The sequence below is a fragment of the Chiroxiphia lanceolata genome, chromosome 2 (assembly GCF_009829145.1).
Source record: "Chiroxiphia lanceolata isolate bChiLan1 chromosome 2, bChiLan1.pri, whole genome shotgun sequence".
Lineage (NCBI taxonomy): Eukaryota > Metazoa > Chordata > Aves > Passeriformes > Pipridae > Chiroxiphia > Chiroxiphia lanceolata.
The window spans coordinates 79,758,835-79,784,107 of record NC_045638.1 but is presented as its reverse complement, the minus strand read 5'-3'; the positions used below and the strand labels follow the sequence as shown (position 1 = coordinate 79,784,107).

Below are 25,273 nucleotides of genomic sequence, written 5' to 3'. Positions count from 1 at the left end.
TTTTAACTTCTCTGCTCTCACTATATCAGATTTTCTTATTCTCTTTACACCTTCAATATTCCCTTTTGTGCTACTCTGTTGGCAGGAATAAAGTGATTGTGAATTGCAGAGGTGAGAGACACAACTGAGTCAAATTCATTTTCTTTTTAAGTCTATACATCTTCCATAACCTGAAATTTGACAGTTTCTCTCCTATACTTATTTATTCTCTTTCTTTTCCTGGTTCCAATGTTGTTTGGTGTCAGTCATCTGTGGGAAATGTGAGTGGACTAAAAAAATCAAAGTAATATTGGAGTTTAAAATTCTGCAGAGGATTTTCCTTCACATATGGTTGCACTGGCTAATAAAGACCATAAATATAAGAAACTCTCCAATTTTAAAACATTGTATTTTCAAATCCCTAAGTTTAGGCAGAGTCAAGAACAATTTTCAATTTCAAAGTGCTTTGTTGCTTTTTTTCCTTTGAAGAAGTAATGGAGATTGAAATAGTTGGGTAAATGCAAATCTCATTAAACAGCACATGAAATGGATGAACCTCCCTGATTCTGCTGCCCACAACATCAGCCCACAAAGTTTTTTCTCACTAACTTTTTGCTTCCCAGAAGTTCACTCACAGAAGACAAAGAATGGAGAATGGAGAAATCCAGTATCAGTTGTTCTCAAAAGACTTTTGAAAGAAGCCCTTTCCTGCTGCCACTTACCATAGCTTTCAGAAACAATATTTGTATTCTATGCTGACAACTAAAAAATAGAAGCATAGAAATATCTGATCCACACAGTTCCCATACAGCAGCGAGCATAAGAGCTTTTGGGAAACCCCTGCCTCCTTTGAGAAAGCCTATTGGTGTTAAACTGGAAGAAAGGAGACAAAAAAGTCCAGCTTTGGGAAAAATACAAGAGCCAGATGCATGCTTTAAAATATTGTGAGCCATTTTGGCACTTAGGTTCCCTCCCTCTAGAGGAGATTACAAAAATGTAAACAAATGCATAATGAAATTTCAGTGATTTTGTTGTTCAGCTTCATGGGAGGCTGTAGGGAGATAATCCTCAGGACCTAGCTCTACTCATTTATACCTAAGGGATGTAAAATTAATACAAAAGACATGAGGAAGAAAAAATTCTATCCTTCCAGATGTGCCTTTATGATATTTCCCTGTAGGACTGGAGGGCCAGCAGCTCAAAAAGAATTTAAGAATCAAATATTAAAACAGTAACTGTCAAAAGTGCAAACGTCCTTCAGACAAGAATAAAATTTTGAAAGTATGCCTAGGAACTGTCTGTATGTCTGATGCAAGCCAACTTAGTAATTTAAAGCACTGCTTGACCTTTGAGTGAAAACCTTGTTCTAGGGGAGTTTGCAAAATTTTCAAATCTGAGTACACACTGATGGTGACAATTCTGAAATTTACCTATCGACTGTGTAAACATTGAAAGGTCCCAAAACAGAAATCTCTGTCTTCCTAGCAGACAATATAAGTTCTAAATTACCCACATGTAACAAGTATGCAGAAGAAACATAGGTTTTTCTTGCTCAAAATAGGAGACCAAAGTGTCAGAATAATGCCCTGGGTTACCAGTGTATGAAATACGGTGCAGATTCTATTGTCACAGATCTGTGGATTTCATTCTGAAGACAAATAAAATAGAGTTACACGAAGTTGACTTTCTTGAATAATAAGGTCCAAAAATTCAACCTGCTTTGGAGATAAACAGAGATGGGCACTAAGGTAAAAAGATTTTGATATGTTATTGCAAAGGTGAGTTTCCCTTATGCTTCATTAGTAGTTACTGCAGCTTTCCCCCTTCAAGATATTTTCCATAAAAAATGGGGAGAAATATTGTGGCTCTGAAAGCCATGTGCCTGGAAATATATCCCAAAATATGCCCTTCCTACTTGTGACTAATAGGTCTTGTCTGACTCTGTGCTACACTGGCTGAAACCTCCCAGAATAAGTTTCTGTGGACTTTATTATTTCAAAGTAAGAGAAATTTCAGGTAAGCAAAGAGATTTTCTCTATTATGATGATTGACATTCATTGTCGTTTAGTAATGCAAAACCATAGATGGGAACATAAACCCCTCAGAATGCAAATTCCCTTGAAATGACAAGGCTTATTGATTCAATATCTTTTCTTTATAGAGAGGATTTTGAAATGAAAACTATAACCTCAGGCTTCAAAACAGTCACACTAACTGTGTTTACAGTAGAGTTCTGTATACCAGATAGATGACTTAGAATAAATCTTTCTGTTCCGTGTTATTCATTCTTAAAAACTTACTTACTTGACAGCAGTAAATTACACTGTAGCAAAAATAACTATTTTAAATTCTCCTGAAAAGGTATCTAAATTTTAGACAGCCTTGACTGATTTTAAAATCTCCTTTATTTAAAAATTCCTCCTGTATTCCATGATATATGTGTATTCCATCTATTTGCAACTATTTTTGAAATGGAAATCAGCAATAAAGCCAAAACAGTTCAAGACATGACAAGCCTTTTTTTCTTGTTGCTCATATGTACTCCCATAAGTTCTTGATGAAATAATACTACTTTGAAATGTAATTCTGATTATTTTAGAAAAATCCTTTGTGGCAACTTCTAAAATCAACTGTTCTGATTTTTCTCTGCTGTACTTTACATTTTCATTGCTTGTTCACTTGATGCACATGTGGAGGCCAAGTTTGTCTGTCATGGTGTTTTGGTGCTGGTTCCGACTACAATCCCATTACATCTGTTACAGTGTCAATGCTTACAGATGATTTGCTTTTCACATAGGTGTTTCTAATGCATTTATAGGTTTTATTAGAATTCTGTATGAAAATTTATAATGCTGTTGTTTGCTGGGATAATTTTTAGACCTTCTGTTGCTGTTAGTAATATAAAAACATGCTTTTCTTCTAACTTTACAAATCTCATACCACATATTTCTTCTTGTTAATTTCTAATAATAATTCTTCTGGATGACTTCATGAAAAGATAAAAAGGCAAAAAACTCTTGATAATTTCTTTGGGGCTGTAACAAATCACTGACTAGTCTACAAAGGTATATGGCTGCCCACTGATGGATAAAATGATGTTACAGGGTATTTGCTTGGGTTGCATTATGATATTGTAAGGATTCTAAGGACAATAATATCATAATGCAATCCTTAGGGTTCTCCCTCAAGAAGAACAAGGACTGGTTTGACGAAAACAACCAAGAAATCCAAGACTTGTTGAGGAAGAAGAGAACCGCCCACCAAGCACACCTTGCACTACCATCCTGTCACGCAAGAAAAACAGCCTTTCGTCTCGCATGCAGCAAGCTCCAGCAGAAACTCCGCGACATCCAGAACAACTGGTGGATCGATCTAGCTGAAAAAACTCAATTATGTGCAGATACAGGTGATCACAAAGGTTTCTATGAGGCCTTGAAAACAGCATACGGACCTACATACCAGGTCCAAAGCCCTCTACTCAGTGCTGATGGTCAAACCCTTCTAACAGATAAAACCTCCATTCTGAATCGATGGTCTGAACACTTTCAGACTCTTTTCAGTACCAGCCGTGTAGTCCAAGATTCAGCAATTCAGTCCATCACACAACAACCAGTAAAATATGAATTGGATACTGCCCCCACTTTAGAAGAAACTCTGAAGGCCATACAGCAGGTAAAAATCGGCAAGGCAGCTGGGGTTGATGGAATTCCACCTGAAGTCTGGAAACATGGGGGCCTTGCACTCCACACCAAATTTCACGAGTTTGTGGTGCGCTGCTGGGAGCTCGGTGAACTACCATCAGACCTTCGTGATGCTGTCATCATCACTTTGTATAAGAAGAAAGGTACTAAATCAGATTGCTCAAACTATCGTGGTATTACTCTGCTCTCCATTGCTGGCAAAATCCTGGCAAGAATACTCTTGAACAGACTAATACCCACTATAGCAGAAGGAATTCTACCTGAAAGTCAATGTGGTTTCAGAACCAACAGGAGCACCACAGACATGGTATTTGTCCTCAGACAACTGCAAGAGAAGTGTAGGGAACAGAACAAAGGTCTCTATGTAACCTTTGTCGACCTCACCAAGGCTTTTGATACTGTGAGCAGAAAAGGTCTGTGGCAGATTTTGGAACGTTTAGGTTGTCCCCCCAAGTTCCTTAAAATGATCATCTCACTCCATGAGGATCAGCACGGCCAAGTCAGATATGGCAACACACTTTCTGAGCCCTTTTTAATTAAGAATGGTGTGAAACAAGGTTGCGTTCTCGCTCCTACCCTATTCACCGTCTTCTTTAGCATGATGCTCCAAAGGGCCACAGCAGACCTCGATGATCAGGACGGCATCTACATTCGATACCGTACTGATGGAAGTCTATTCAATCTAAGGCGACTGAAGGCCCACACCAAGACCTTAAACCATCTTGTCCGGGAGCTGCTTTATGCTGATGATGCTGCCCTTGTTGCCCACACAGAAGCAGCTCTGCAGCGTTTAACATCCTGCTTTGCAGGTGCTGCTGAGCTCTTTGGGCTGGAAGTCAGCTTAAAGAAGACAGAGGTCCTCCATCAACCTGCACCTCAGGAAGTCTTCCATCATCCCCACATCACCATTGGCCAATCAGAGCTCAAATCAGTCCAACAGTTTAATTACCTTGGTAGCCTCATCTCCTCAGATGGTAAGATCGACGGAGAGATAGACAACAGGTTAGCTAAGGCATATAATGCTTTTGGAAAACTCCACAAGAGAGTATGGCGTAATAAACACTTAAAGAAAAGCACCAAGATCAGTGTTTACAAAGCCATAGTCTTGTCTACTCTCCTATACGGCTCCGAATCATGGGTCATCTACCGCCACCACCTGCGTCTCCTAGAACGCTTCCATCAGCGCTGCCTCCGTACAATCCTTAACATCCACTGGTCAGATTTTGTGACCAATACATCTGTACTAGAGCAAGCAGCTGTCACAAGTATTGAGGCCATGTTACTGAGAACGCAGCTGCGATGGGCAGGGCACGTCTCAAGGATGAAGGACCACCGCCTCCCTAAGATCCTGCTCTATGGTGAACTTGCCACTGGCTGCCGCATGAGAGGAGCCCCGAAGAAAAGATTCAAGGACTCCCTGAAACAACATCTCAGCCTTGGCCATATTGATCACCATAACTGGTCTACTCTGGCCTCCAATCGGGAGGCCTGGAGACACACCATCTACAACGCAGCTGTCTCCTTTGAGAACTCACGCAGGATCACTCTCGAGGAAAAAAGGCAACGCAGAAAGAACCGTGTCTTGCAAAATACACCATCTAAGGAGTCTTTCTGCTGCGCCTTTTGCAATCGGATATGTCTGTCACGTATTGGCCTCATAAGCCACCAGCGTGCCTGTAGCAAAAGTGGATAGTGCCTTCCCAAATCTTCGTTCGCGAAGCCTAGCCATGATTATGATATTGTCGAATCATTTTGAATTTGACTTTATTTGAGGCTGCAGATCTCCATTCTACTTCAAACACCTGGTAGAATAAAATGATGAGGTTTATCCGTAATGCTGAGGTCTTTTACTTGTATGTGTAATATGTAAAACAGTTATAATCTGCCAACTTTTTAAATATTTGCCTTCTTGTCTGTTAACAACTATTCTTAGTCCCTGGAAATTTGTATAATACCTTGTCCAGTTTGCTCAAATAGGGTAACCTGTTTATGCTGTATATATATATATATATATATATATATATATATATATATATATACATAAAATAAGTAACAATAATAATTACACATACCATAAATATATATGGCACCTGTATGCTGTTGACATTTATGACACCTCTAAAGTGCATCCTTCAATTTTCTGAAAGTTTTTGGAAAGGCAACATTATCACAAATAGCCCTAAATCCGTAAAACCTATTGCTGAACTTGAAAATTAAAATCATTGTTTCTAAAGTTCAACAAACCAATAAGAAGCTAATTGTTAAACTGCACTTTTCACTTTCTCTGTGTGACAAACGAGTTGTGTTAGGGAATTATCTTAGTAATACTATTATTATTTTGAAGTAACTCACACTTTTTTGGAGATCATATGTACAGCCTCTCTTTTTCTTCATTATAAACGACTGTATGAACAGCTCAAGTCTGTGTCCTTCAAGGAACTGCTGGTCTGTCTTAGTGACTACATTTTTTTCATGGCTTTCCTTTGACTTTTCAAATACTTCATTGAGTGTGCCAGGGTCACCAACAGAGTAGACTTACAGCTGTAAATGCACACAAGTGGGCACCAGATCCTGTAGTTAAAACTAATCACTGTGAATGCAGAGGAGAAGAATTAAAAGTCACCTAAGAGGATATTAGTAGCATGCAGATATGTTTGTGTTATGGATTTACCCCATGCAAATACAAATCCCTGCACAGTGCATTCTAACTTATTTCATTGTAAACACTGGAAGAATTTTGGATGTTTTGAAAGGTTTGTGTCTTCATCTCTATAAGCGTATCTCAGACAAAGAAGACAAGAGACAAGCTTTGGCATGTACCTTTTCATGGCACTGTTGTTTCCAAGCAGGAGGACAGTGGAATAATATCCATTATAACAAGCTGGAGTTTTTTAATTTTTTATTATTTTTATTGCTTTGAAAACAGTTCAGAAACAACATAAAATGCTACCTCCTTAATGGTCTGTAGACTTATGTGTCACTTTAAATATTCAAAAATAATTAAGAAATCTTTTGCCAGTGTATTTGTCCAGAGCATGAGAATGAATTTCACTCTATGCGTGTAAGAATTGCTTAATTGCTAACAATATTTGTTTACACTGACAGTACATCTAGTGATTAATTCATAGGATTCCTAAGGGAAAACTAAACCACATAAAGGTCTCAAAGATGCAAGCCAGACTGGAGAGTGCACTGTAAAATATTTAGCGAACATTAAAGCAAACCACAGAGAACTACTAAATAAGTCAAAGGTAGAGAAGAATAAATTATCTGTCTCAAAAAAAATGCTTTGAACCTGGAGATAGATATTTTAAAGGGGATGAAAGACTGTCTGCTTGTACTGGACATATAAACACACTGAATTGGGATAATATATAAGCATGTGTATCACAGAGAACAGAAACACATTAGCCTAGGTAACCTTTATTTAACTTTGCAGTTCACAAAAAGCTTTACTTTAGTTGTAAATCATAAATGTGTCAGTGCTAATCAAAAGCTAATCATAAGTTTCTATGTCAAAATAAAATTGATCCTTCTGAAATATTAATGTTATTTGACAAATTTAGTAGATTATTTTATTATTCTAATTAGACATAATTAGAATTTCTTACTTTTGTACTAATTGCATTGAATGTTAATTTGATCTCTGTTTACTTGCACAGCTTCCAAACTGTAGACAATACCTTAAAATTAAAGAATATTTTACAAAATTCCTTAAGCAAACCATACAATGTACAGCAGTTATCCCTGCAAATTAATCTTTATTGTAGATTATGTGAAGTTTTCAAACTCTAGTTTTTCTGTCTTGTTAATATGTTATCCCTCATCAGAAAGCTATATTTGTCTTTCATTACTTCAGGAAGCCCTTACAACTTTATTATTCATGGTACTCCATACTTTGCCAAAAAATACCACAGACTTTCATCCAAAGATGAAAAGATGTCTACACTTATTATTATTTATAAAAAGTAATAATATGATCTTAAAATTATTTCCAGTAGTTTCTCTTAAATAAGTGGCTATTTTCTGTAAATTTCAAGTTTTTTAATCCATGTAGGTTTGAAGACAGGATAGCTGTTTGAATGGTGAAGGGTGCTTGTGCCTAGATGTGACACCAGGCATCACTCTATCTGGTGACGTGAGCCTCAAGCACTAGCCTCCTTTCTTTTCAAATGAACACAGTTTTCATTCCTATATGTAAGCACTAATAACTTTTTTTTGGTTTAATACTTTGTTAATAAATAGGCATTTTAACCTTTTAAAGATGTGATCACAACAACCTCATGCAACACTTCAGGTAGAAAAGGACCTAGAAGTGCTGGTTGACAGTCGGCTAAACATGAGTCAGCAGCGTGCCCAGGTGGCCAAGAAGGCCAAAGGTATCCTGGCTTGTATTGGCAATAGTGTGGCCAGCAGGACCAGGGCAGTGATTGTCCTTCTGTACTCGGCACTGGTAAGGCTGCACTTCAAATCCTGTGTTCAGTTTTGGTCCCCTCATTACAAGAAACACATTGAGGTGCTGGAGCATGTCCAGAGAAGGGCAACAGAGCTGGGTGCTTAGCCTGGAGAAAACAAGGCTCAGGAGGGACCTTATCGCTCTCTACAACTGTCTGAAAGGAGGTTTTAGAGAGGTGGAGATCGGCCTCTTCTCTCAAGAAATAAGAGGCAGGACAAGATGAAATGGTCTCAAATTGCACTGAGGCATATTAGATTAGATATTAGAAAGACTGTTCTTCATAGAAAATGTTGTCAAGCATTGGAAGAGTCTGCCCAGAGAAGTGGTGGAGTCACCATTCCTGAAAGGGTGTAAAAGATGTGTAGGTTTGGTACTTGGGGACATGGTTTAGTGGTGGACTTGGTAGTGCTGGATTGACAGTTGGACTCAATGATCTTATAGGTCTTTTCCAACCTAAATAACTCTATGATTCTAAGATCATAGGCTGAATTGTACTTCTGCCTATAACATATAAAACAGGAGTCATTGGTCAGGCTTGAACACAGCTCTCCCATCCTGCCCCAAAACCTGCCAGGCCTCCTCCTGTGCAGTCTGAACCCTGCCACAACCCCAAGCTTCCCTGTATCAACCCCTGTCCTAGTGCCCCTTAAAATAGCCCTAAGCATCTAAACAGCTCCATATCCCTACTGAGGCCATGTTTCTGCAGGGTATGCGGCATACCTTGCTGGGAAGGGGATGGATGTCATGATTCCAAAAGCCCTGCTAGGCTTAAGTGACCCTGCTTGGACCCTCCGGTTTCCCCCCCATCTGCCATGGCTCAGTGCCCCATTTTAGGCCAGTTCCTGCCCGAGTGACACCATAAGGCACCAATGTGGAGTCAGCACTGCTTCTGCTGGAATATGATCCATGGTTGTAGGGAGTCCTGGTTTTCTGATAGATAAAAGTGCAAAAAAAGAAGCAGTCCTTGCTAATAAGATTACTGTGTAAAATAGAACAAAGAAGCCTGATAGGCACAGAAGAAAATACAAAGCAATAACAAATCCCACATCAACAATCATCTGGCCTGGATGCACTGGCATCAATCAAAAAAACCACATTTTCAGGTGTAGTTTTCTGGGAGTACAATGAGATAGCAATTGAGCTGGTTATCGAAAGCTAATTCTTTTTTTGAAAGGCACAGGAGAAATAACAAATGTGGCTTTTGAAAGCAAAATCTGGTAGTATTGAGGCAGTATCAGATATTGTGTCTGAGGACAAGAAGACCAACTAGTATTTTCAAGTTAGTTTAGGATTTTTTAAAACCTTTCTGAAAAGTGAGCAACATCCTAGATTATGTTTTTTTCTGGCCAAGTAGCTATTTGATGTCTTAAAAAAACCATGGTTTTACAAATCAGCAGGTTGTTTCCTTAGTACAGTGATTATTAAGATTTTGACTGCTTGATGGTGGAATTAATAATTTAGTGTTTTATATTAACGATGTCAGTTACAAATTTCTCCTTTGTTGTGGATTGATCCATTATTTTTCACCTAACATTGATATGCATATCATTGCAGGAAGGAAGGGATATAAATAAGGATTTCTATCCATCTAATTACTTTAATTGATTTGTGCTGAAATAGTTGACCTTTAGTACCTGGTTCTCTCTTCACATTCAGAATTGTCAGCTCACTCTGATGATCATCAACCAAGGGGAAGAGAAGTTAAATTTCAATTAAAAGCATGAGTGTAGGCTAATCTACGGATCTCACATTAGTAATGCTGTATGCTTTCCTGGTAGAGAATATATGTCATGTTTGAGCTGAAAAATATTATATGAAAAGTACCTGAAGAAGTAGTACAATGAAGTATATCTAAAAATCGACAAACAAAACCCACTCAGGAGTCTTGGAGCACTTATTCATATATGTCTACAAATTACACCTAGTAGATAGAACCCCTCTTTCAGGCCAAAGATCACAAGATATGTAAAATAAGCTAATTGCTATACTGTTTATTCTTAGGTGGCATGAGAGTATTGATGCCCTCAGCTATCTACACTGTTTGCTCTAAGTACTATTTTTCAGAAAAAAACTGGCCTAACACTACTCTTTATTAGACAAACAGGTGGAAAAATTCAACACATTGGTAAAGTGTCAGACATGCCTGTGATCTTTAAGACTGCACAAAACAGAAGTAAAAAATGTTAAACTAGATGAAATGTGCTAATTAAGAAGATTATATTGCTATTGTTTGGATTTAAATTTTCCTTTAGTAAGTTCATTAGAAGAGTTTTCAAAAAGTTTTATGTTTTTTACAACTGAAAAGCACTTTTCATTACACGATTTCAGGGAATATGAAAATGGTGCAAAGCACTCACCAAACATAACAACTGTGTTTCAAGCCAATGGTATGGCAGAAACATACCCTAACTGACTGTAGTCTGTATATTACATTAGCATGTTTTGAAAGAGAAAACATTAAGTGCTTTGATAGAAAAAATATGACAGTAATCTCAAAACACTTTCCTCAATTCAAAGTTACTTTACTTTGGACAAATCTTCATCCATAATTTGAATAAATTATTACTTTTATTATGTGTGTTACTGCAGTTGGAAGCATTCTGTAGCTGAAAGTGTTTTATTTTAAAGTACATTTCGGTTACTCTTGTGTATGTCATATGTTGGATGCAAAGTAGGAATAATTGAGTATATATAGAGTAAACTATTTGCTGAATTACGACTATGAAGTCGAGGTAAGATGAAAAATAGATTGTTTTTTGAGTAGAAAGAGAAACAATGACTAACTTTACAAGAGCATTTTTCTGTTATTCAAAGTAATTCCTCATAAAATTTCATGACATTTAAATTAGCCCTAACAGAATACTATTCCAAAGATGTTGGTTGATTTGCTAATAGCCGCTGGAAACATTCTTTACTATCTCTCAATATTTTAAGTTTTCAAATCAGTTCCTCTTTGGTATTTTAAAGGGAAATAAAATATATTTATGTTATATTTATTTTAAAAATAAAATATATTTATTTAAAGGAAAATAAAATATTTTTTTCCATATCTATCTATAACACTATGTTCTTAAATTTGGTGCCTTTTATGATCAGGTTTCTAAGAAAAAGACAAATTCTATAAAGTGAGAAGCTATTGCAGATTGTCAAATTAAACTATTGTGTATAAAAATATTGTGTTATTTGAACAGTGGACTATTGAAAAGTTCTACAGAACAATGTTTGGATTAAAGATTTACTTATTTTTGCCAAAATCCTGGCAAAAATATTTCCTTTTTCCCCAAGGAAAGACCATCTTGCACAGATAAATTTTCTCCCTTTCCCATGCTATCATGTCTGAAATGAGAAAAGTTGATTAAGACCATCAGCACATTTTTCTTGTGAACTTCCAGCTTCTAAATCATCCCCTACAGTTTCTTTGGAAAACAAATCTCTTGATCTTCACTCCTCCACGAAAGAACCAAAAATTTTGAGCACAAAAGACTCAAATGAAGCTTGACTAATTTATGATGAGAGAACTAGAGAAAAAGAGGGTCTGGGTGAACCTTATTCCTTTTTATAACTACATGAAAGGAGGTTGTAGCAAGATAGGAGTCGACCTCTTCGCTCAGGCAACTAGTGACAGGACAAGAGAACATAGCCTCAAGCTGCACCAGGGGAGGTTCAGGTTGGACATCAGGAAGAATTTCTGGTGGTTTAACATTGGAACAGGCTACCCAGGTAGATGGTGGAATCACTGGCCCTGGAGATGTTCTAGAAATGACTGGATGTGGCACTTAATACTATGGTCTTTTTGACAAGGTGGTGGTTGCTCAAAGGTTGGACTTAATGATCTTGGAGATCCAACCTTTACGAGTCTATGATTCTCTGACTATGACAATGGAGATCTGAATAAGCTGAAATGTTGACATCTTAGCTATTCATATTACTTTCCTTTAAATTCTGTGGCAAAAAGTAGCTATTTTTTGAGCCTGTCCATCATATCTCATGCCATATTCTTCCTCCTTTCCGCTAACTGTTAAGTGAACCCAGCCTCACTAGCTCTCATCCAGATTCCAGACATTTAAAATGAGATTCCCATTGAAGGTTTCCATCTTGTGGTTGGGTTGGGTTTGGTTTTGATGATTGCCTGTATATGTTGTTGTGTTGTCTGTTGTTTTGAGTAATAATTGGGATATAATAGCATCTTTAGAATAACATCTTGGACACATGAACTAAACCACCACAGTGGAAAATGTACAAAGAAGGATCAGATACACTAAACAATTCCTAAGAAATCTACTGGCTTTCACTTTTTTCATTGTTTTTTTTTCTGGATTTGGAGGGGGTTTTTGTGTGTGTTTGAGTGGTTGGTTTTTGGTTTTGTTTTATTTGGGGGGGTGTATTTGTTTTGGTTTGGTTTGGTTTGGTTTGGGGAGTTTATTACAGTTAATATAATTTCATCAGAAAAACATAATTTATTTACATTTTGCAGTGTTTTATTAGTTCTTGTAGGAGATGTCCTGGATGGACACCTTGTCAACACAGCTTCCTGCTGTTCTTGCATCTTTCAGGTTATTGCCAAGTTATATGTCATCAAGCAGTTTAAAAGGAAATCAATGCATATGCAGAGAATAAGGCAGAAAGCATATTTCTATTTAAAAACTTGAGGAGCAACATTGATACAACCCAGTTTACAGAATGAATGCATGTATTTTCCTAAGCTTAGAAGAGTGAAAACTTCCGCTGAAACAATGTAATTAAAAGTTACAATGAAAAAAATGGGTTAGCATTCTTAGTGACATTTGATTAAACATGCTAGCTCAAAAATACACAAATGAAGGTCACATTTGCAAGTATTATAAGACTGACTACATTTTAATTAAACAGTTGAGAAATGTCAATGAGTTAGTAACTGACCAAAAGTCACTTAAAGAAAAAAAAGGAATGAAGAAAACAAAACATCACCCCTAGAGTCAGAATCCTTTACTCTCCACAGAGTTAAAGCTCTACAAAGACAGCTTTCAAAGAAGTTCTGGGGATGGATTCAGTGACTTTGTCTTGTCACATTTCTATGTTTAAAGAAAGAATGTATTTTTGGTCAAATTACCACGTACTATGGCTTAAGTTATGTTGATCTGTGTTGTGCCTTTTAAAACAAAACTGACTGATGAAATATAGCAAGGATACAATTTTTGGTTTATATTTTTACCCATGGACTGTATATAAGGAACTTGTAGAAGCATTTGCTGTCCTGTGGGAACAGGTCTCCCTGCCCTCAGAGCTGGCTTTGTTCTCCCACAGCACACATGAAATGAAGTCAAATTTAACACAGGTATTACAAATTACGGGAGTAAACTTCTTTCACATTATTTTGAAATTCACATTTTTGTTTTTCTTAAAAACACCCCCCCCTCAGTAATCAGTAGAAGACAGTTTCTCATTTACCTGTGGCACTCTTTTTCCTTGTTGTCCTGAATCTAACCAATCTGGCTGAAGATCAATCTGAATCCAGCATGTGCTGGAAATAATAAAAAGTGCATGAATAATTTAATGAGGTGATTGAGATTCATTAAAAAAATTACCAAAACTATTTCATATCATAGTTTGCTGTTGGAAATCCATAGAGGAAATGTGCACTTGGGATGAAAAAAATATTGTCTATCTTAAAAGTGTCATACCACTGTTGAAATTACTATAAATCTGGTAGTTCTTGTTCAAAGAACTATGAAGACTAATCCAAGCCACTGATTTTATTGTGGCTGGTTTCTAGTTGCTTAATATCTTTACCATTTGGGCGTATATATTCCTTATCTGTGTCTTCTTGCAGCTGAAGGAACCTTTGGATGTTTCATCCCAGATACTTAATTTATTTCTCAGAATGAGGTTAGGGATAATATAATTTCATTGTGAAGCTCAAGTACAGCAGAATTTTGAGAACTACTCATAGGTCTGATGAAATTTCTCAAGAATTTTGAGAGTAGATTGGTAAAGCTAAAAAACACATTAGAGAGTAATATCTACCCTCTAGCAGTTTAACTATGTATTTAAATAATGGAAAATATAAATTTATTCTCCCAAATCTCAGAAGTCTAATCCAAACCAAATTAAAGGAATAATTTTACTGTAAATAGTACTTACTCCAATAAAAATATATTTTAATTACGCCACTGTAACTAGGCAGTTCAGAAGTCTAAATCTCCGAAGGCAATTGCTTGGACTAGGAAGTAGGTTTTGTTTCCAGGTAAGTGTGATTTCTGTTGTAGTTGTCAGTAATGATCACAGGCTACAGACTTTCAGTAAACAAAACAAAAATATTTGCTTATGTATAATTTATTAACCATTTCCAGTTATGTTTTACAAGAGAAACTTTACTCAGACACAGCATCCCCACAAGCATGACAAAGCAACTGGAGTCAGGGTGAAATTTCAGTTGATCACTAATCCCAGTCAAACAAAGCAATTGTACCATGAAAGGTCAGAAACCAGAATATATAATACTCTCATTACTGCAGGACCTTTTCACCACATAGAGTGACTTTTCTATCTTTTCCTTCTCTTTCTTCCCATGGCACTTTGCATTCATGCTATCTGAGATCTTGTTGATTCCTTTGTTCTTTCAAACCCTGGAATTACCACTGCAGAAGTAGTGTTCCCCATTCAACTAGATAACAAAGAATTTTAAATTTTTTTTTCTTTTTAAGTGGGAGAAGAATTACAGTTTTCTTAACTTGATGAGGTAGCACACAAAAAGTTCATTTCACCAAGCTGCCTACACAAAGTATTTCATCAAAAAATAAGTTGTCAAAACTATTTCAGGGTTGTTGAATCTTATTTACTGGAGTAGCTCATTGTGTTACATATACCAAAAAAACAGGAGAGTCATAGCCTAAAAATGAAAAATGTTACTTTAACAAAAACTGCACTTTGATTCAAACTTCTGCAGAAAGGGAGACTACATGCCACTAGAGATTTTAGTATGGCTTCTATATGTTGGCAAAACAGACAGTCTGGAGTGAGTCTATTGTATTTTCTGTTTTTTTCCAGTCACATTTCCTGCTTATCCTTCCATGTTTGTCCTTCACCTCATATTTCTGTTCCTAGAATCTGTTCCAGGTACTCACCCTAATGACATAAAGATACCAGACTAACTAGGACAAGAGTATTTGTTAGCTCAGAAATTAATAGGAGCTGTTATATACCTCATCTTGCAAGTTGGCATGCCCTTCCAATTAAAAAGAGTAAAATGATAAAGTATTTCATAGCAGAATTTTGAAGGGATTAAAGGTTATTTTGCTCTCTCACATATGTATAGTGTGCAATTTGTCCTGGTGGTAAATTAATTAAGTGTAATGGAGGATACATTTTTTGATGTGTTTGTTTATAACTTCATATATGTGTACTACTTTTTGTGTTTCTTGCATGTCTGGACAGTAGGGAGGAAGGTTCTTTATGTGTTTGTCTCAATTTGTTTGCTTGGTGATACATCTGGCAGAACCCAGTAGAAGGATGCAAGGTCATCTGAGGAACTTTTATGGAAGCAGGTGGAGATGGTAGAGAATAAGAGGGACTGCAAGGAGGAGAGCTAAGTGTCAGACTCACTAGAGGAGCAAGGACCTGTCAGTACTTTATTCCCAGCATGTCATTGTGCTGAAAAAAAAAAAGAAAACAAAAGGAAAAATTACAATATAGTATGTTTATGTAGAAATTGGCAGAGTTCTGTGCTTGTTCCATCCCCTTTACAAGCTGACAGTGTGGGGCAATAGGAAAACAGAAGCTATATTAAATGGTCTAAGAATCAGGATTATTAGTATTCAATTTCTTATGGCTAATCTTCATTTATTTGTGAAAGAAACAGTATACTACTCAGACTAACAGGCACAGGGATCTTTTCTATCTACTCAATCAAGGAAGACTGTTTTGTAACTTTTCCAAAGAAATTACATAGGAATAACTATTTGAATCTTCTCAAGGTAGAATAGCTGATATACTCAGGAAGATTAACTGAGGAAATATCTTGTACTATCAACGAATGGACTACATAGTTTAAAAGGTCTTCAGACACTAGAGTTTTACTACTGATATACATAGGGTATATAGTATATTTAACAGCCTAATAATACCTTATTTATTAGTATTTATCATTTGCTGAAAAAGTACTGATGTAAAGTTTTCCAAATCCATGTCTTTTGCCATAGGGTAAATAAAATAGTGCTATAATACCATACTGAAAAAAGAAAAGTGTCTCTATCTGCAGAAAGTTCCCAAGAAAAAGTACATTCATTATATATGTTATTGCAGTCATGCTTCCATTTAAAATCTCATTCAGATTTGTTATACTGTGTTGCAAAGTACACACCAAAGGCAGGTCTGCATTTTTTTTTAATTATAAATTAAAATTCTATCCAGTGTGTATTTCTTCTATGTTTGTGTGCACTCTGAAGGAATGTCTTCCTAACAGTGAACATCAGTGTTCTCTTTTTTTTTTTCCCCATCTATAGAAATGGATCCTGTAAAAAACAATATGTATCACTGTTAGAACCAATTTACTTCTCTGTTAAAATATACCCAGGGATAGTTCCGTGACACCACACTTTTTGGTTTAACATTTTTGGTTTGTTTCCTTGTCCACCTCATGTAGATTAGAGATCCTTTGCTCACTGTGAGTTATAGGCAGAAAGTGTATTAAAAAGGCAGAGATGTGGTGTCTTTTCAAAACAAGAGTCATTTGCACAATACCTTGCATTCTTGCTACCAGCTACCACCTGGCCACATCCCAGCTTCATGTGAGCAAAACGGGACTGTCTGTTTCCAGATTTCCTGCAGCATTTCCATGGGGTGTATCAAAGGATATGAGCTGTGAGGATCTGAGGAGCTCCACAGTGCCCAACTAATTATCTCTTCTGCCACCAGGACTGCTATGTTCACCACCAAGTATTGCCATCCTCTTATGTAGGTCATGTTAGGAAGAGACATATCCCTTTCCTGTATCCATATTCCCCAGGGAATGTCTTCCTTCTCTGCTCACAAGGAAAATGTCAATTTTGCATTAAGAATTTAATGTGATAAGTTTAACCAAGAACATTTCTATTGCAGCTCATTTTTCTGAAATTCTATTTGGAAGCTGGCTCCCTGCCAAGTCTCCAAACCTCACCACAAAAAATCCCCCCCCACCTCCTGAACCAAGGAAAAAGAAAAAAAACAAGAGAACCAAAACGAGAGAGAGACAGCTAAAGCAATATATATAAATATATTTACATTTATATTATAGTTATATATAATTGAAATATATATACAATTTCAAAAGGGAAAGGGGAGGGGGAAGGGAAAAAAGGAACCAAACCAAAATAAAATATACATGATCAATAGCCCAAGATCTAACAACTAAAAGAATTAGCAAAAGAATATCTTACTACTCTCCTTGGGACAGCATAAAGTAAATTAGCATCTGTTGAGAACAAAATTAGTAAAAAATATAAAAATTGCTTCAAGTTACCTCAATGACCATGAGAGACTGACGTCAAGGAAATCAGAATTAAAAAAAAAAAATAGTAGTTATTTTAATGGAGATGGATTTTAATATATTTTTTTTAAGTTTTTTCACTATTCTCCTGGAATTCAAAAGATTTTACTTTACTTTTCCCTATGGAAAAATTGTATTTACTGAGAACTAAAATACATTGATATTATAAAATGTTGAAGAGATGTCTTAAAAGACAATCAAAGATACTGTTTGTGAAATCATATTTATATTCCAATGATACTTTTTCAAGAGGACCATATTATATTTTAATTTATCAGGGTGGTATTCTATTTTCCTTCTCTTTGTGGGCCAAGAAAATTGATATTATGCTTATGATTCACAAAATAGTATGATGCACATTATAAAGAAGATTATTTGTGAGACGAGGATGAAATATAAATTTAAGGAGAGTTCTGCTTGCTTGTGTCTTTCCTATTTGATTGTCAAAACTTAAATTCAAAATTTGAATGTGATATGGCTTCATCAAATATTATGTATATTTAGAGTTTGCTTAGATGAAAATGGTAATTTTAAAATACAGGTCATCATTTACCAAATTTCAGCTTCTTCTGAGAGGTAAAAGAGGTAAACCTTTAACATCTGATCAGAGACAATAAATAATGTGCTGAGATGAGCTTTTCCAAAACCTTAAAGACTATAAGCATGCTCTGTCACTATCTTCTTAAAGTAAAATGCATATTTCTCTAATTTTATACCATTTGAAATATAAAATAGTCCAAAATATACTTATGCTTTGAATAGTTTTGCAAAAGCTCTCCATCAAGGCCATGATCTAGTATTTTAGAGATTTTATATCAATTGAGTGTGATGCTATTTTTGAACACTCATACTTTTTCATTTTTCATTTTAAACCAGTGTGAAGGATGTCCAATTTTTAAATATTTATTGCAAAATAGATAATTGACAGAACAATGATCTTTTTTATTCCAACCACTTCGGTTCATCCTCCAAAAGATCAGTTCCCTCATTGGCACTTTATATGCAGTCTGAATTCCTTTGTTCATCTATATGAACGTATTTTTAAATGTTTGTTTTCACCTTCTTAAGACTACTGCATTTTCAGGACAACTGATTTCAGTAGACTGTAATACCTGTCATTACACAGGGATCAAAATCTTGGGCACTATTCTTTATTTGTAAGCACTGAAATTTTAAATACAGGCTGAAAAGGCAAAAAAGGGGAGTTACAGAGACAGAAGAGGAGGTTAGTTTAGCATTTTTATGTTTTGGGGGGGGGGATATTTGTGCATATATGGACTTCTAGTCTGCTTAGCTAACCCACTTGATTTGCAGAGTAGTATTGAATTGAGGAGCATATTTAACTTCAGTCAGTGTTTTTGCATTGCACATAAAAAGTAATGAAAGGCTGTGAAGGAAAGATGGTGGCTTGGAATACACTTTTCTACTATGTAACAGAAATATAGGATCATAGAAATAGAACTAAAATCATTGAAAACTAGAGTTTCTATAAGTAAGAAATTTAATAACTCTCTGCTTTTAATGTTGTGATGAAACTGCAGGGGAATTTTCTGATTTAGAACTCTATGCTGCTAACCAGTAGAAGCTGAGTCCTTCATCAAGTCTGGGATGCTTCTGTCACTCCTAGTACACATATTTTTTTTTTTTATTTTTCTACTGAGTAACTAAATATTCTTTTGAAAAGTGATGGATTTTGTCTTATTTCAGTGTTCACTTCTTGTTTTTTTTGGTTTTGGTTCTTTTTTTCTCAGAATATTCAGAAGCTGTTCCTGGTCTCCCCACTTCATATGCTGCTATCCTAAGAATCAAATCTGGTAGTTCATCTTTAACCTCATTTAATTCAAAGAATAGACCACGATTAAGCAGCTCTTCATTAGGAAGTGTATCTTCACCAGGCTGGAGAGGAGCCGCACAACATTATCATTCCCCAACAAACCTCTATCACTTTTCAGACACCTTCAAACATGATGGTAAGTCTTATTTACCACTAAGAAACTTCAAAACATTTTTCAAAAGTAACACATTTTTATCAGCTTAATTCAGTATTTCTCAGATGCAATTTTGAATTTTACTAAATATCACAAAGTGGAAATGAACTTCTTTCCTTTAGGTTCTTCAGATTAGCCTTAGTCACCAGTTAAAACATTCTTTCTTAAAAATTTCTGTGCAGAAGAGTTTTATACAAGTGTTGCTACCTGAAAATAGCAAACTAATGTTTTGAAATTCCATTATAGCACAATTTCTTCTAGTAATAAAATCTCAGTTACTTTATATATACATATATATATATATCTTTTCTCTTTGGAATTTTTATAATCTAATCATGAATGATAGTAATGTAAATTAAACATGAAGAGTAAATCTTATAAAACTACTTTTTCTCTAAATTATCTACTCTGTGTAGTCAACTGTCATGCATGCACATGTGCATGCATGCATAGAGAGACATACTGGTGTGATATGGTGTCATTTACCTTTGCATGAAATAATTCATTGTAACAATTTTCTCATGTCTGGTTACATTTTAAAAAGTCACATTTCTGATACCATTTATTTAGTGATAATATTTATCTGAGTTACAGTCAAAAGAAGGTAGAAAGACAGAAAGAAATAGAGGGAAGGAGGGGGAGGGAGGGAGGGAGGAAGGGAGGAAGGAAGAGGTTAGAGGGTGTATAAACATATTAGTCTAAGGAGGTAACAGAAAAGAATTGTGATTAATAACTCGCAGTTCAACGACATTCACACAGTACCATGAGTGTGATAACAGGTTACTGCTCCTCTCAGTAAAATCTTATATTTCTAACTGGAAAGTACCTTGCATGAATTGAAAGTTAATAGTGTGTGCATGTGGTTTGGTGTAGAAAAATGGCTTATATACAAGCATAAATGTGTTTCCTAAATTAAGGTTGACCTAGAAAAGAAACAATTTGAATGATGTAAGCAGATAAATTCTGTTTGATAACATTTCTAGAACTGAGGTATGTTTCTATGTTTTTCCTTTCTCTGTGATATTCTTTTAAGCAGTAACTAGACTGACCACTCACCAGACACTGATAACTCCTCACAGACAACATGATATGGGTAGGTTAAAATCAAAGTCCAATATTAGAACCAGAGTGTATTATCCTGATCTTCTACAGCATGAATGCCTAGAGACTGAAGAAGAAAGCAAAAAATACAGACTATATGAATAATATAGTACAAGCTAGAACCAGAAATCCTTGGCACCTCCAGTAAGCATGGTTAAGTCATACCTCAGGTATGATAATCCTACTACAGGTGTGACCTATGATATAGGTCAGCAATCATGACTCTTCTCACAACGTAGAGGCCACATTCCAACTCTGCAGTTGAGCCTCTTCAATTTCCAGAAGGAAATCAAAAACTACTGGCCGGAGACAAAATTATAAAAAAGCCATGCCTCATAAACCCCAATGAATAGAGTGCTTGACTCAGAAGAGAGGAACCTATTTCTGCTGAAGGCTGCATAAAATAGTCCTAGAAGAGTTATTCTACCACTTACAGGTCTTGGTATATCTGTCTGTGCAGACAGTTGTAAAAATACATAACTCTGAGTCCCCTGAGTAATGTTTTAAAAGCCCTTGATTATGTGAAGCATCTGTGTGGCACAGGCATAGATATGAAACAGAATTTGGGAAGACCAGCATACTTCTGATGTGGCAGAAGACCAGGTAGGATAATTTGCATCATCTAAGAGGACAAGAACACTTCTGCTATGGCAGCTGAATGCAACTTATTTTCTAAACCTCTTTCAGCTCTTTTAATACCTTTATGTCTGAATTAATATCTTTGATATTTAAAAACCAGAAATAAATCACTACCTCAAGCATCTGGCATTACACTTATTTATACTACTATGTTTATTGATTTTGATTTGGTCTCAAGGTGGGTTTTTTTTTTTTTTCTTTTAAGTTTTTAGAGCTCTTGAAGGAAAGATATTCTAGTTATTGTTCTACAACTGCTATGTGATGATAAATTTAAGTGGTCATGTTTGTCAGCCAGGGTCTCCTAAATGAGGAAATGCTACAGAATCCTGTACTAATGTATTATAATGAAAGACCACTGCTTCAAGTGAGAGGACATTTTTAGGAGGGGAGGAAACATATGTTATTACAATAGAGAATTTGCATTATTCAAACATCTAATATATGGTATAAATTCAGAAGTCAGTTTGCCCCCCAAAATACTTTTATTAGCTGCTTAATTATACAGGTTCTCAAGTGACTTCTCAATTGATTTCCCAGCGGACATACTCAGGCACCTGTCATGACTTCTAATAAAGGTTATTTTATAATGACTTTATGCTATTTGGTTTGCATTCTTGATTCAACATGTGTTTCCTGATATCTTAAATTAAAAGACCTATGCATTGGCTCACTGCTGAATTTAAACTATTTGGGATTATTTGGTGTAAACATGCTGTTAAGGTAATGCAGTCCTTCTCTTTAAACTATAAATCAATGTGTAAAGTCATGACTAAAAAGTGTGAATAAAAAGTATGAATTATTCATTAAATAGTCTTGAAGAAGCATAAAACTGCAAACTCTTACATTTTCTTGCTGTTTGAAAACTTTTGGAATTGCTGGAATTGAACTTAACCTTGAACAAGGACTCTTTTTTTTCCTTTCATCTCTGGTTTGATATATTTTAGAAGAAAATAAAAAACAGGGTTTGTGTCACAACTGTGTTTGAATCAATGTACCCCAAATATGTAAGATCGGAATCTAACTTTTGTTGAATGAAAATTCCTGATTCCCTACTATCTGCCAGATTCAGCATTTACCAGTCTCAATAAAAGGCACAAACAACAAAATTTTTTCCATTGCTAAAAGTATTTGGCAACATTGATTCATGTGGCATGAAGTTTAGATATTGTAAACTAAGTTTAGAAGAGATTTACTTGTTTCAGACCACAGAACAGAGAAAGTATTTCAAGCAACAGAAAAAACACGTATTTTCTTGCTTAATACACAAATAAAAATGTTTCAGAAAAGATTAATCTGAAAATACGAGCCCATAATTTAATCTCCTTTGCAGTGTAAACTTAATTATTCATGTACTGTACACTACTGCAGCATGCAGCATACAAGAATCAATGTGCATACCTTGAGGCATGTATATCTTCCTGAACTTACTTCAAAAGGAGTCTCCTCAAAGTTTCTTGACTTTTAACTTAACTGAAACATAGTTTAGAGATTAAAATGTATTTTTGAAAGGCATATGTTACAAATACATATATCTGCTTCTATAGATGCAAAATAATTATTGTAAATTTCGGCCACCTTTATTAATGTTAAAATCCATTACACACAGATTTAATCATTGTAACATATTTTGTCATGATGTATTCATGGACTTCTTTTCCATTATATTAAAGGAAACTTTATATTTTGACATATGATTCTAAATTGTATAGTAATTATTTTTTAGGTGTCGAGTGAAAGATTATATTATAGAACCTGCTTGTAAAATAAATATTGGCAGTGAAGTTAATACATTTTTTCAGTGTTTAAACTGAAAAAAGACAGTTTCTAGCTTCCAGTTGAAGAAAGCAATAAATTTTCTTTGAAGTCAGGTTGACTATATATCTAAAATATTTTCTGAATATACTGAACAGGTTACACTGTCTGTTTCAGTGATAACAAAGGCTAATCAGAAGATCCGTTAGAGTCATCACGAGAAGTGCATACAGCAGGCATAAACTGAAAACAAAGGAAAAAAAGGAAATTCAAAAGCAAGGTTGATAGTGAGTAGCACTAAAATGTGATGAACCTTTACCAAAAAGTTTTTTTCACTTTGTAGGACCAATTTGAGATAAAGCAACACTGGTTTACTTCAATTAATTCTTATTATATGCATATTTCAGCAACATATGTAGCCTTATCAGCAACTCCTTCAACTTTCTTAGTGTATCCTGTACATATTAATACCTAGGAGTGACAGATCATAGGATTTGTTCTGTGATTTGTCAAGCAGGTACTTTTCTGGGTAGGACCTGTATGCAGAATCTATTGTGTATTTTAGGATAGAAGATCTGTTAATGATCCATCATTTTAGGTTGTTTTAGAAGTTCTATCATTTTACATCATCTTCTGCAGCTTCTCTTTAGAAAATTCTTCCATCTCCACAAAATTGTCCCATCTACAGTAAGCCTTTGAAACATAGGGAGGAAAAATAGAGCGATAAGAAAATATTGTTTTCCTGATCCTGTAAAATCTTGTGGTTTTTTAAATTTTTCTGAGTTACTCTACTTTCAAAGAACTGCCATCACCCTTGTTCCAACTGCCATTTGGACAAATTTTGTCAGTGTATCAGAATAACAGGTGAAAATAAGTGATTGGTCTGAAGATATCTTAAGTCCACCTTCAGAGGGATTAGCAAAGCCACCCACCAGTACTATCACCAGCAGTAAAAAAGTGCTTCTAAAGTGACATGAGCAGAGGAAGGAGAGAAGACTTGAAGGAATACTTCCTTCCCCCATATTCACAGGCTGCCTGAGCATATCCCCTCACATAACTTGTCCACTGTTTCTTCCCACCAGTAGCTCAGACTGAGAAGATGGCACCAAGAAGACTATTTAGGCCAATAATATAGATTTAATGGTACTGTAGCATTGCAGACAGCGTCAAACTATATTAATGACATTTGATGCATGTGACCAATGCAGTGTACAATTTGCTACTCCTTCTCCTTCTGCAGACTACTATATTGTAGAAATATTATTTAAGAAAACATTTACAATAACCTCATTTCTTTTGTTCTTTAGAAGTACAGCAGATAGAATTATCAGACACTAAAAATAATACTTTCAATACAGCTTCAATGCAGGTGTTTGAACAGGAACATATTTCTTTCCTGCCCACCTCTGTGTTGCCAAGTTTCCAGGAATTAATTCCTTTTTCACAGTGTATTTATTGACATGGAATAATATCAAGAATGGTGGCAAGAAAGCTGACTGTTGAGGAATGACACTATTTCAGTTGCTGTAGAATTGAAAGTATAAGAAACTTAATTCTCATCTGCAGCTTGTTCTCGTGGTATCTGCATTGCTCAGCAAGAACTAAAGAGCATCTGATTTTTTTTCCATCAGCAATTGAGGATGAGAAAAAAAGTATGTCTGTAGGTAAGAGAGAGAAACCACATTTTGGTTACTGTCCAAGTTGCAAGACACACAGATTCCAGTTTCCATTCCCATGAGGATTTAAATGCTTGGTACTAAAAAGTCATATACTTCAGTATTTTTTAAGTAGAAAAGTGCTGTAAGTAGAACACTGGTACTCAAAGAATATTTGAGCCTTGTTCTCAATAATATTCTAGAATTTAAAAGAGGGATTTTACTGGTATTTTGAATGTTTTCCTTATCCTTGCCTTTCTGGACAATACCAGTTTAAATAGTAAATCCTAATGACAGTACTTAGTGCTTTTAGTTGCCTAGATTGAAAATGATAACTTAAAACTTGTAAGGAGACCACAAACTAGCTATTCCACTGGTTGGTTGCAATGTACATCAGTAATCCAAAGACTCACTGGTCTTAAATGAGATAGCACTTAAAGCAACTGGTCTTCTGTATCTTATTTAATAAAGGCCTGTGTCAGGAACAGAAATATTTACCT

At 35.5% G+C, this 25,273-nt stretch overlaps 1 protein-coding gene across 6 annotated transcripts in view; it reads left to right on the top strand.

Annotated features, from left to right (window-relative positions):
- CNTN5 (contactin 5) overlaps window positions 1-25,273 on the top strand; it is a 614,386-nt gene that overhangs the window by 367,191 nt on the left and 221,922 nt on the right. For 5 of the 6 annotated variants that reach the window (XM_032680305.1, XM_032680306.1, XM_032680307.1 and 2 more), the window contains one exon: window positions 19,390-19,608. The exons of the other annotated variant lie outside the window; for it this stretch is intronic. In XM_032680305.1, coding sequence (XP_032536196.1) covers window positions 19,390-19,608 — 219 coding nt within the window. The remainder of the gene's footprint in view (window positions 1-19,389; window positions 19,609-25,273) is intronic. 6 annotated transcript variants of the gene reach the window in all.